The sequence below is a fragment of the Phyllobates terribilis genome, unplaced genomic scaffold, assembly GCF_046119375.1.
Source record: "Phyllobates terribilis strain yellow unplaced genomic scaffold, ASM4611937v1 Scaffold_4__5_contigs__length_816908805, whole genome shotgun sequence".
Classification (NCBI taxonomy): domain Eukaryota; kingdom Metazoa; phylum Chordata; class Amphibia; order Anura; family Dendrobatidae; genus Phyllobates; species Phyllobates terribilis.
The window spans coordinates 376,628,014-376,642,423 of NW_027362764.1; the positions used below are offsets into that span (position 1 = coordinate 376,628,014).

Below are 14,410 nucleotides of genomic sequence, written 5' to 3' on the forward strand. Positions count from 1 at the left end.
GTAGTATAATGCCCCCCCCCTCCTAGACAGGGTCTGTAGTATAATGCCCCCCCCATAGGCAGAGTATGTAGTATAATGCTCACCCCCCTCATAGGCAGGGTCTGTAGTATAATGTCCGTCCCCCCCATAGGCAGGGTCCGTAATATAATGTCGCCCCCCCCAGCAAAAAATTAATAAGCACAATACTCACCTCTCCTCCTCGTTCCCTCACTACTCTGAGTGCCGCGCCTGGCCCACACATCTTCAGCACAGCGGGCCAGGAGCCAAGTGATGACGTCACTGACATCAGATGCAGAGGGGGGACTGATGGGAGACGGGGAGTCGCGCTCCCTATCTCATCAGTGAACTTGTGGTGATGGGCGGGGGGGCCCAATGAAGGCATCGGGGCCCCCCCGTCATGCTCATGGGCTGCATAGCGGCCGGCAGGCAGTGCAGGGACATAGTCTCCGTGCTCTGCCCTGAGTGTAAGTGTATCAGCGTGCTGCGCACACCGGATACAGTTACAGAAGCGTAGCTCCAGGTGGGCCCCCTCAGAGCGCTGGGCCCGGGGCCACAGCCCCCTCTGCCTCCCAGGTAGCTACTCTACTGATGAAAGCGGATCGCACATGGACATAAAAAATGGAAACACAAATGGCACATGGAAAAAAATCTGATGAAAATTAGAAAAAAATCGTGAGTTTTCTGGATGAAACTCAGGTGATTTCTCATACGCTCATCTACAGGCACTTTTAGACTGTCAGCCGAACCCAGTGATACCGGCGAGTTTGGCCAACATTAGTCTGGTGTGTATGGGGGACTTTAACTACTATGTAAAGGGTATGGGCACTTCTAGTTTGACTTATCAGTAGGGGGTGTCACAACTAAGAGTGCCTAGGGCAGCATGAACACCAAATACGTCCCTGAACATAGTGTCTCACATTCCTCAGTCTGCTGCTCTCAGATATTCGTATCTCATAGCAAGCTCTCTTAAAGCTTGTTTTATGTTAGGTTCTTTGGAAATCACACCATACTCATGGTCTAGTTATTCGTTCTCCTTAGCACAAGGCACTTGTGCTGCTGCTCTCTATGCTATACAGCTGATCAGGCTGCAAAAAGTGAAAGTCCCATAGTGGGACAAAGTGTAAAAGTAAAAAAAAAGTGCCAGAAAATGAAAAAAATAAAAAAAAAATTGTAAAAATATAAAAAAAAGAAAAGAAAAAAATAATCCCCAAAACATAAAAATATATTGTACCCATAATATTTATTTATTATGAAAAAAAAAATAAACTGAAGCAAAAAATGATGCTTTATCATCATACCGCCAAACAAAAAATGGAATAAAACTCAATCAAAAAGACGAATGCAAATAAAAATGGTACCGCTGAAAATGTCATCTTGTCCCGCAAAAAACAAGCTGTCATACAGCTACAACGACCAAAAAATAAAAAAGTTATAGCTCTCAGAATAAAGCGATGCAAAACAATTCTTTTTTCTATAAAATAGTTTTTATTGTGTAAAAGCGCCAAGACATAAAAAAATGATATGAATGGGGCTAGGGTTCTGCTAGGGCTTGGGTTAGGGTTGGGCTAGGGTTATGGTTGGGCTAGGGTTATGGTTGGGCTAGGGTTATGGTTGAGGTTCTGTTAGGGTTGGGGTTGTATTAGGATTGGGGTTAGGGTTGTGTTGGGGTTGGGATTTTTACAAAAGTAAGGAAAAAAAATGACGACAATATGGCGAATAGTGTTGAGCGCAAGTACTCTCTACTTGAGTTTGCATCGGGTGCTCGGGTATGCACCGAGAGTCACGGGTGCTCGAGTCTCCGCCCCTTATGTTTTGCAGCTGTTATAATGGCCAAAAAACCCTCGCGGGGATTGCCTGCCATGCACGAGCGATCCCCGCTTGTTTTTTTGGGTGTCTAATAACCGTGAAACATGCGCGGCGGGGACTCAAGCATGTCACTTGAGCACCTGAGATACACGGTGCATACCTAAGCACCCGATGAAAACTCAAATAGCGAGCACTTGCGCTCAAGACTAATGACAACTTATTGAATATGATGACCTAATGTTATTGAATTCTGTGTCGTACCTCTGGGTTCAAAATGTTCACTATACCCCTTGATAAAATCCCTGAGGTGTCTAGTTTCCAAAATGGTGTCACTTGTGGGGGGTTTCCACTATTTAGGCACATCATGGGCTCTCCAAACGCAACATGGCATCTGCTAATTATTTAAGCAAATTTTAAATTTAAAAAGTCAAATGGCGCTCCTTCCCTTCTGAACTCTGCCGTGCGCCCAAACAGTGGTTTTCCCCCACATATGGGGTATTGGCGTGCTCAGGAGGAATTGCACAACAAATTTTGTGGCCCATTTTTTAATGATACCCTTGCGAAAACAAAAAAAATGGGGTCTAAAGCAACATTTTTGTGAAAAAAAATAAATGATCATTGTTTTCTTCCACATTCCAAAAATTCCCGTGAAGCACCTGAAGGATTAATAAACTTCTTGAATGTGGTTTTGAGCACCTTGAGGGGAGTTTTTAGAATGGTGTCACCACATTTGGGTATTTTCTGTAATAAGGGCCCCTCAAAGTCACTTCAAATGTGATGTGGTCCCTAAAAAATGGTTTTGTAGATTTTGTTGTAAAAATGAAAAATCGCTGGTCAACTTTTAACCCTTATAGCTCCCTAATAAAAAAAAATTTTGGCTCCAAAATTGTGCTGATGTAAAGTAGACATGTGGGAAATGTTATTTATTAACTATTTTGTGTGACATATCTCTCTGATTTACGGGCATGAAAATTCAAAGTTTGAAAATTGCAAAATTTTCAAAATTTTCGCCAAATTTCCGTTTATTTCACAAATAAACGCAAGTGATATCGTAGAAATTTTACAACTATCATGAAGTACAATATGTCACGAAAATACATTCTCAGAGTCAGTAGGATCCGTTGAAGTGTTCCAGAGTAATTACTTCATAAAGTGACAGTGGTCAGAATTGTAAAAATTGGCCTGGTCATTAACGTGCAAACCACCTTGGGGGGTAAAGGGGTTAATATTGCAGACTTAAGTAAAATACACAGTATTAGGTCACATCCACACATATATGTTTCACATAACTATTCTGTTCCTATTTTTTGAGGATAGTCTATGGGCCTTTTTACGCTTTTGAGTTTTTTCTTTGGAAAAAAATGGACACTTGTTCAAGTTTGGTCCAATTTGCAAACCAAATTCTCCTATTCAAGTGAATGGATCCATGAAATAAAATTGGCAGCACACAGATTTTGGTGTATCCAAATACTCCATGATCTATATTATCTATAGCCTTGAGAAGCTCGAGAAACCTTCATTTTTTTTTTTTTGCAAGAAAAACAGATGACGCTTGTATGGGTAAGAAAGACACAGACCAAAAATGTGTGAATTAGGCCTTGGAAACAGAATCAATATTGAATATATATACATAGCTATAAAGTAGTCAAATGGGACCATGCCAACGGTTTTTACATAAGGGGGGACATGCCATGCCCTTTACAAATATATAGGAAATATAGAGCACACTAGTAAATAGGTTGTCACCAGAAAATTAGAGTGGAGGCAAATTATCTGTAACTCATTTGCATGTGGCACTTTATTGGCAAGTAAAACCTTTTATCATCGCACATTCGGCTGAGGTTCTATGGGGACATGATGCTGGCAGTTCTGCAAGACATGATACTAAACAGTCTTCCATATTTCCCTATGGGAATGACAGTATTAACAACAGCAAAAAATTAAACTGGCGCTTTTTCCTACTGGTCATAAAGCTGCAGGAGAATTCTCTTTTTCTGTCATGAAACAATGGAGTGGCATTAACCCTGTGATGTTGTGTCTTCCTGAAGCTCTACCCTACAGGAACTGTTTTCTAGAGAAACTTTCCATGCCAATTTCTCCTATGGTGCGTACGCAGTGATATACTAGAATCATACAACGTGCGTACTGGGTGGTGCATTGTATGTATATATAGATAGTTTCATTCTTAGCAATGAAAGCCCCATTTTTATGTCCATAACTTACAGAAGTTTATAAGGAGATTAGCACATCATTACGCTTTATTGAGTCCTTGATAGGATAAACGAGCTAAACTAGTTTGACTGTGCCATCATGTGGTCTACACCAATGCTGCCTCACATGGTTTGCTCCCTTCAGCTCCATCGCCTCTGGTGACCTCTCCAGTATATATACACATGTGTACAGCAGCTTGTGATCATTCACTGCCCTGCAAGTCTTGTTGTGATCCTGTCAGCTGCTCGCTCCTCCCAGTCATTTTTCACTTCTTCCTGGTTCTGGCATACAGAGTCACTTTAGTGAAGTTTGTTCCCAAGTTTCTCATTGACAGACAGTGTTGCTCCAGGAAGAAGGAGCAGACAGCCATGAATCTGGAAGATTTACTTTCCTTCTCTCATTTTCAGAAGCATTTTAAGAATGCATCTGATTATGGCTATGGAGGCACTATCCAAGACATGAGGAAAAAAGAGTTCAGAAGACTTGGAGGTAAGTCTGTTTACATACAGCTGGATCACAGCTAAATTATGAGATCTCTGCACTGTGCTGCATATGGACAAAGTGCCTACACTATGCAGAACACTCCAAATATACTGCTATGGACAGCAGAGGAGTTTCCTGATCACTGGCATTTAACTTCATATATGTTGAAAAACTTTAGAAAAAATGATCAAAAGACATGCTGTAAACGATTACATAACATAAAACTATAAGTACGTTCACATTGCATTTTGTTAAGGCGAAAACCACTGACTTGGTTTTCAAAAGTAATCCATGTTAGTAACGCATGTTGTTGTTTTATTTTACCAGGGTTTCATTTCTAATGCAGTGTTTGTAGCTTTTTTCTTTTTTTTCTGCATGTCTGAAGCAGTTTTTGCAGCAGCTTTTTCAAAGTTTTTGTCTTGAAAGTGTAGCGTTTATAATATATTTCTTGAGGAATCAATATCAAAGAAGTAATATGTTTTTATTTTTTCCATGGCGAGGTTTACAAAGCATCAGTCTATTAAAAACTCACCTTATGAACAGCAGTGTGGACTTTCCATGGAAATCAATAGGGAGTAGAGGTGAGAGGATTGATCCACAAAGGATTGAGGTCAGATTTCCTGAAATTCACGGTTACATGTGTATTCAAACATTTTAAAATTCAATTCTCAGTTTGCAAAAAAAAAAAAAAACTTGTCTGACACTATTCCCCACACTCCTAAAGTATCAGAGAGTGGGCAACTGTCTTTTCATTGCCACCCGGGCAATTACAAGATTTCCAGTACTGAGATTCGCACAAATTTATTCACCACAAATCTAATTTTAGGGGAAATTCAGCGAAGAAAGTAAATTCAAATTTCAAAAAATCTGCTCATCTCTAATAAGAAGCATATGCAAATAGTACTTTAAATAATTTTTGATCTGGATTTTGGAGCAGATCTGCATCAATTTTGCATTAAAAACTTGTATGAACATATTCTAAAGTGAGCTTTACACATCTGTGTGTCGCAGTCCAAGTAGAGACCACAATGCACACACTGGCAGTGGATCTCCTGATACAAACTTGAGAGCATCATATATGCCTATGAAACTCTTGAGTTCAGGTCATGAGACCCTCGTATGGTTCATGAATCACGGACCGTGACTCACTAACATGTTAAAGGGAATCAGTCACCAGAAAAAAGCGCTATTAATCTTTAGATATGGGGTTAATCTGTAGGTTAATAGCATTATTATGCTGCACGGTGCACACATTTAGCCGAACACTGGGGAGAGAAAATGAAATTTATTTCCCCCAGTAGCGTTGCGGTTTCAGTCACAGGGGCAGTGCCGGTGCTGGTTCAGTCACCGCTCTAACAATACAGAGTGCGGCTGGAACTGCGCCCCCGACACGGACTGACAGCAGTACAGCATTGGGGACGACTTTCAGTCGGGGGCACGGTTACAGCTGCCACCCTGTATACTCAGCGATGGCTGAACTCGAACCGGCGCCGCCACCTGACTGTAACCAAAACGCTGCCGAGGGGAGTAAAGTTAATTTTCTCCCATCAGCATTTGCCTAATTACGGGCAGATTAATAACGCTGTTGACCTGCAAATTAACCCCCTATTTGCAGGCTAATAATTTTTTTTCTCGTAACAGGTTCCCTTTGGGGTATGTGCACATGATCTGGTGCCGCTTCGTGCTTATGCAGCGTCAAACCCGCAGCGTCCTGATGTTACAGCACAGTGGACGAGATTTCTTGAAATCCCATGTACACTATGCGTATCTGGGCACCTGCGACTCACCTGCGGAAACTGACATGCGGCACGTCTTTCAGACCTGCAGCATGTCAATATCTCTTTCGGGTTCAGATGTGGACTTTCCCCATAGACTAACCTCTCTATGAGGAAAGTCTGCATGTGAAAAAAAAAATGGCGCCGCTCATTTACATAATGAGCTGAAGCCACCGCCGGCTATTCCGCAGCGTCAGGGCCGCAGGCTGGTACGCATCGTGGGCACATACCCCTGATGTGTACTTTTGCAGAGCTGAGCTTTTCAGAGGTGGAAGAAGTCAAAATAGTTTTCAATAAAAATCCATATCAGAACTTCAGACATTTATTTGCATTTTTTATGTGGTGTTTTTTTTTTTTTGCTTCCATGCTGCTTTTTGCCCTTCTTTTTTTTATTCTTCCATTGACTTAAGGGCTTGTTCAGACAAGTGCTGTCCAAGTAAAAATCTGACTAATGTAATTTAATAGAGCTATTCAGATGACAGTGTTTCACATGGATTGAGTGTCCATGTGAAAAAAAATCATAGCATGCACTAGTCTCTTTCGTATGTTGGATGAGAATTACCTGTACAAGTTTTTGACTGCACAAGAGAAATAGGACCCCATTTGGATCATCTATGTGGCATCCAATTTTTACGGATATTTTGCCTTCATTAACCTAGGAAACTTTATTTGATCATATAAATTTTAAAATGTTGATATATTTCAAATGGATATCACACAGAGCTAAAAAAACAAACAAACACACGGATGGGACACTGATGACAATTTGGATAAAAAATGTCCACATTTTCTGGATGAAACTCATGATTTTTTTATACGCTCACCTGATCCCAGGTTCATCTTTCTTGTAATACACTGCAGTGCAGTCTGGTAGATCATGTTATGTCCTCGTTCTAGCTGTCTGCTCCTTTGGAGTAATTAACATTTTTAGATTTTTGTTATTTTTTTAATTTTAAAACCTTTTTTTAATAATTTAGTTTATTTGTTAGAGACTTGAACATGCAATTGTCTGAGCACTTGTACTATGTACTGCAATACCAAAGTATTGCAGTATATACACTGTGTGCCGAATTATTAGGTAAGTTGTATTTTAGAGGATTATTTTTATTATTGATCAACAACTATGTTCTCAATCAACCCAAAAGACTCATAAATATCCAAGCTTAATATTTTTGAAAGTTGGAGTGGGTTTTTTTTAGATTTGGCTATCTTAAGAGGATATCTGTTTGTGCAGGTAACTATTACTGTCCCGAATTATTAGGCAACTTAATAAAAACCAAATATAATCCCACCTCACTTGTTTATTTTCACCAGGAAAACCAATATCAGTGCTCAAAATTTAGAAATAAACATTTCTGACATGCAAAAACAAAAACCAAAAAAATTAGTGATCAATATAGCCACCTTTCTTTATGATGACACTCAACAGCCTTCCATCCATAGATTCTGTCAGTTGCTTGATATGTTTTCGATCAACATTGCGTGCAGCAGCCACCACAGCCTCCCAGACACTGTTCCGAGAGGTGTACTGTTTTCCCTCCCTGTAGATCTCACATTTTATGATGGACCACAGGTTATCTATGGGGTTCAGATCAGGTGAACAAGGGGGCCATGTCATTATTTTTTCTTCTTTTAGACCTTTACTGGCCAGCCATGCCGTGGAGTAGTTGGATGCATGTGATGGAGCATTGTCCAGCATGAACATCATGTTTTTCTTGAACGATACCGACTTCTTCCTGTACCACTGCTTGAAGAAGTTGTCTTCCAGAAACTGGCAGTAGGTCTGGGAGTTGAGCTTCACTCCATCCTCAACCCGAAAAGGTCCCACAAGTTCATCTTTGATGATACCAGCCCATACCAGTACCCCACCTACACCTTGCTGGCGTCTGAGTCGGAGTGGAGCTCTCTGCCCTTTACTGATCCAGCCTCTGGCCCATCCATCTGGCCCATCAAGAGTCACTCTCATTTCATCAGTCCATAAAATCTTTGAAAGATCAGTCTTAAGATATTTCTTGGCCCATTCTTGACATTTTATCTTATGTTTCTTGTTCAAAAGTGGTCGTTTTTCAGCCTTCCTTACCGTGGCCATGTCCCTGAGTATCGCACACCTTGTGCTTTTTGATACTCCAGTAACGTTGCAGCTCTGAAATATGTCAAAACTGGTGGCGAATGACATCTTGGCCGCTTCACGCTTGATTTTCCTCAATTCATGGGCAGTTATTTTGCGCCTTTTTTGGCCAACACGCTTCTTGCGACCCTGTTGGCTATTTGCCATGAAACGCTTGATTGTTCGGTGATCACGCTTCAAAGGTTTGGAAATTTCAAGGCTGCTGCATCCCTCTGCAAGACATCTCACAATTTTGGATTTTTCAGAGCCCGTCAAATCTCTCTTCTGACCCATTTTGCCAAAGGAAAGGAAGTTGCCTAATAATTAAGCACACCTCATATAGGGTGTTGATGTCATTAGTCAACACCCCTCCTCATTACAGAGATGCACATCACCAGATTTACTTAATTGGTAGTTGGCTCTCAAGCCTATGCAGCTTGGAGTAGGACAACATGTATAAAAAATATCATGTGATCAAAATACTCATTTGCCTAATAATTCGGCACAAAGTGTAGTGTGACAGAGTCACTGGTCTGATACACGAGGGGAGGTATGTGTCACTCAGGATGCTCTCCTGTGTGAACTGAAACCTACTGAATTTCTGCCAGCATGTTATATGCTGGGGGGGTTAACTCTCTTAAAAGGGTGTGGTTTTATGAGAATGGCAAAAAAGTGGAAGGCCATTCCCCCTACCTTCCCTCAGGGTGTAACTGAGCAGGGTTAAATGCTCAGTCAGCTTTGTTTCTCTGGAGTGTGTGGTCTGGAGAGTGAAGTCTTCAGGCTGTGTTTGGGTGAAACCAGAGAGCAACACTGGAGGACTGGTGTTGCTGAAGACTTCACTGTGCTACTTGCAGCGGGCAGAGCCTCGCTTACTATTGGACTCTGTCATACCTTATCTTTTTGGTTTTCCCGTTAACCCTGAGAGGGGTTTATGCCACAGAATAAACCAGCAGGAAGTTAACCTGAACCGTGTGTCCTGTGCCTGCCTCTGGAGAGCCGAGCAAGTCGCTTTACCACAATAGTAAAAATCAGGGTCTCCTATGAACGTCAGCCAAAGGCTGATCTTCATAGGAGTGCTGACGTGGTCGGCACAGGGGTCATTAGCAGACCTGCCTCTGCCACAGAAACCCATTGGCACCCCACGATCACATGGCAGGGGAAAACTACTAGATATGTGGAACGGCGCACCCTTTAAATTGTGCTGTCAGAGTTTGACAGTGGAATTTAAGGAATTAACTCCGCTCAGTTCAGTTCAAATCAGTGCTATTAGAGCAGATGATGACTAATACAGCCATCATCTGCCAGCACTAATGCAGGCTCAGCTTTTGACAAAGAGACAACATATTATGTAATAGTATGTCATATGTTGGGAAGTGGTGATATAAAATGTATTATGAGGGTATTTCATGACCTATTTCCTCAGATCCTTATCTTCTGAGAAAAGCCTTGCATGGGTAATTTTCAGCTATGACTCCTATCAAAAATGAACATGTTTTCATTATTTGTTCCTGACCACTCTGCACCCAAAAATATACAGACATGAGAATAGCCCAGTAGAATATAATGGGTAAGTTCTGTATCTGCGAAATACACGGATGGAACATGTACGTGGCTCATGAACATCCGAATGATGGTTAAAACAAGTTATTGCCTATCACCAGGATAGCTTGCTGGTCAGTGGGTGTCTTATCGCTGGGTCTAGCAGCCATTGGCAAAATGGGGAATTTTTAATCCCGATATGTGAACTGTTATCCTGGTTCAAAATGGGGAAGCAGGTCGTATGCCGCTTCATTCATTCTCCACGGGGCTTCAGGAAAAAGCCTCACTAGCTTCTTAGGGAATGAAAAGAGCGCTGGTTGAGTATTAAACGTTCCACATTTTGCCAATCAGGCTATCATTCAGCTTATGGATAAGTAAAAATGTGTTTTCACTGGACAAACCCTTTAATCTTGACTCATTTAGATACTTGGCATTAGATTCAAGTTCTCTTAATGGGGACTACTATGTATAGATAGTGTCCAGTCAGCATAGGGTTTTGCTTTTTAAGTTTGTAATATGTATCACATGAAAACCAATGCAGATAGTAGAAAAGAGTGCCGTAGCATGTCCCAGGAGATAGTCATCAAGGCCTAAATATCTTAATGCACTATCAACGAATAAATCATGAAATGGATTTAATTGATTGATTTGAGAATATTTTCACTTTTTGTTAACATGCAAAAGGTAAATTTTAAAACTCGCTATTCATTTTAAGTTGCTTCTTTAATTTTGAAATGAGCATAGATGAATTTTCTACCAGTCTCCTTTTTACATTAGTGAAATTACCTCTTCAACTGATCTGCAGCATAAAGCATATCAGTTATGTTTCTAATCGCATTAGCATTATAGCCATAAATACACAGTTTGATGTAGCTAATGAAATATTTTGTAAACAGACAGTTGTAAAAGGATCTAATGAATCCTGTTTCCTGTGTATTTTTCATATTTATTTTCCATTAATTCTAGTTTTTTGATGATTAAAATGAGACTATGGCATTCTTTTAATTCAGTTTGTCAGTGTTAAAAGAGGATAGGTAAAGGGTCTATGTAATGATTATTTATTTTAATTAATTTATGAAATGTTGCAAGAAAAAATAATTAAAGGTAATTTTATTTAAATGTGGATTATCCAGAAAATCTAAAATGCCAGTTATTTCCCCTAATTGCAATCATACCGGAAAAGGTTTTATGACAATATTTTTTAAATATAAGCACCACCTGATATTAGTTTCATTTTCAAGTTTTTTGCCTACAAATCTCTTAACCTTTTTCCTGGGACAAGTACATTATCCTAGTAAATTTAATAAAGGAAATACATTGGCATTCTACTGGTATATTCTTCCATCAGTACTATATAGGAATGCTTAAAAATTACAGAGTACTATATGTTTATTCTTTAGGGAAGTGTACTCAGTTGTTGACAGCAACCCCTCAAAAACCCCTCCACTTTGGATTTGATTCAATCCTTTGCGACATCAAACTTATTTTTCAGGACATGTCAATCAAAAATGGAGGGATGGGTTTGTAGTCAATAACGCAATATACTTCGTTAATACCTACGATGATGTCTCCACATGGGGAAAATTAGTATCCAGGTCTTCAGGTGCTAACAGACATATTCAAATTCAGTTTAGAATTGCATGTTTTGATTTCCAAATATTAACCATTCATATGATCTGCCTAGGCTGTGCAGGAACATGAGGCAATGAAGTCAGACCTCTGGTGCTTTGTTGGTTTGCGCCAATAGTTAAAGGGGTTGTCCAGTCAAAAGTGATAAGTCTGCAGTCACTCTGTGTGACTACAGACTTATGAATCCCCTCAGCACAGGCACTGTATGCTGCAGGGATTCGCCAGTATGAGACCCGGGACCGGAGGGTATGTATGTGTTATACATACCCCCAGCTATTGAGAGCAGCCTAGCTCCATACACTTGTATGGAGCGAGGCCACGCCCTGTCTAGTGACGTGGATGGCCAGTGGGTGCGTCCGACTGCTCAATACAAGTGTATGGAGAGCAAGAGCTCACAGAAACTGTACCTTGTTAGATAAATTAAAATTCAACTTTTATTAAATATCTTTTAAAATCCTGTTCTCATTATTAAAACAACAAACCACACTATCAGTGCACAATTCAGAAAATGAAGAGGGGTGTGCCTAACCTTGCATTGGCACTACCTAGCCCTATCTTGCAGCGGAGGTTGGCACCCTATATCCTGCGCAATAGCGCCCCCGCTCCTCGACGACTCACCCTACTCTCCCTATCTCACCCTATAGTGACAGTAAACAGGAAGTGAAAATAGTGCAAAATTTTTTTTTGAGGTACAGTCGTATTATTTTATTTCATTAGATAGAAAACGGTAGAAAAATTATTATGTCTTCAGCCCTGATCAGTGCAATTAGCTGCAGACATACCAGTAAAAAAGAAAAACAAAGAAGTATGCCCTGGAGATTTAGGTATAATCCTATATATATTTCAGTGGTAAATATAATGAATATCAGATTCATAATATAATTATAAGTTTGCGGACGAGAAAAATTAGAATATCAAAAATTCAATAACATGCAATGTCAGAATGTAAATTTTCTGAATCCAATCCAAATTATTATATATAGGATATCCAAGCACAGTGACTCAGAATCACAAATTCTAACATAATTGTAAATTTCTGATTACACATAATATTTCATATACAATACCATACGCCAAGCATAAATGAATATATGGCCTAACCAACCCAAATGACAACTCAACGCGTTTCTCCTTTAAAAGGCTCATCAGGAGTAGTTAATCAGGCAAAGTTTATGTATAATTATCCACGAAGGAAAACTACTTATCTGGATCCCATGCTTGTTCTGACCCAGATTTCGAAAGACCCAGCCTCATAGTAGGGCGTTTGAGGAGTCCAAGGTAAATCCCTTGCAGTCCCAGTATCCTGATAGATGGGAAACGTTTTTACTGTGGCCTCTTCTTTTATATTTCCCTTTCCAGTTTAGCATGCGTCCCATTCATCATACCACGTGTATCTGGAAGTAAGTACCCAGAAACACGTGACCGGATGTTAATTTGCGTTCCATCATATGCGTTTCAAGTCTCACTACTATCATAGGTTGAATAGCCGGAAGCACATGACCGGAAGTTGAGGTGCGTTCCACCGCATGCGTTCCACATAGCCAGAAATTAAGGCGCGTTCCACTGCATGCGTTCCAAACATCACAGAGGTACGCTCCAAATATAGAGTCTATACAGCAAAGAGTACAAACACCGGGGGCTTCCACCATATGCATTCCAGACCACAATATTATAGGGCTTCTCATTAATAGATGTGTACTACACAACATAATACAGAACGAATGCTAGCTAAGGCTAAACTAAACCTATAAGATATATAAGCGCACGTAACAACTCATTTCATTGATATAATAGTAAACGGGGGTTTGTCAATTCTAAAGGTATATTATGCCATAGGCATACAGTCATATACAATGCAAGAGACAAGTGGTATTTTATCCGATAAAGAGCCCCAAATCAGGGCATGGTATTCGAAGAACTATTACCCATTAGGGACAATCTGTTCAGGCAGAATTTTACGGTCATATTATAGTCATGTCTTATACAATGGGACATTCATATATAGCAATTGAAATTTAACTGCTCATTTAAGCCATTTGGTTGGAAAGACTTAAACCTGTATATCCATTTTAACTCTTTTTGCAAGATCTTTTTATCCCAGTTGCCTCTCCTCATTCCAGATGTTACTAATTCTATAACTGAGAAGGAGAAGAATTTTAGATCACCTTGATGTTTCTCCCTCACATGTCTAGAGATTGGTGTATCTCTCGCATGTTTTATATCTCCTAGATGGTCACCTATCCTTCTCCTAAATTCTCTTCTTGTCTTACTTATGTAATTCAACGGGCAAGAACACTGGAACAAGTAGACAACACCTGGCATTTTGCAATTTGCGAAATGTCTGTTCTTATATGTCAAACCCGTTTTTTCTCTTTCAAAATGATCGCCCACCTTAATGAATTTGCAGAATTTACATCCTCCACATCTAAACGTTCCAAAACTCCTATTTTCAAGCCATGTGTTGGGGGAACATAGGTGTTATGCACCAATTAATCTTTAATAGACCTACCCCTTCTAAATGTAATGGCAGGTTTTTCAGGGAGGAATTCAGCAATTTCAGTATCAGCTGTAAGGATGTCCCAATGTTTTCCCAATATTTCTCTTACCTCGGTGGAATTGTCTTCAAAATTTTCCAATAACCCTCAAACGAGGGTCCCCACATTGGTCATAGCGTGGTCTTAATAGATCTGACCTATTTTGTGTTGCTGCTTTCTTAAATGCATCATTTAGTATTTATGTATGGAGAACGAGGCCGCGCCCACTGGCAGGGGTATGTATAACACGTACATACCCTCCGTTACTGGGTCTCATACCGACAAATCCCTGCAGCGCACAGTGCCTGCACTGGAGGGGTTCATAA

General features: G+C 40.2%; 1 protein-coding gene across 1 annotated transcript in view; it reads left to right on the forward strand.

Annotated features, from left to right (window-relative positions):
- Positions 1–4,197: 4,197 nt before the first annotated feature.
- MOCOS (molybdenum cofactor sulfurase) overlaps positions 4,198–14,410 on the forward strand; it is a 363,606-nt gene continuing 353,393 nt past the window's right edge. Inside the window, exon 1 of the mRNA XM_073678475.1 lies at positions 4,198–4,506. Coding sequence (XP_073534576.1) covers positions 4,200–4,506 — 307 coding nt within the window. The 5' untranslated portion in view covers positions 4,198–4,199. The remainder of the gene's footprint in view (positions 4,507–14,410) is intronic.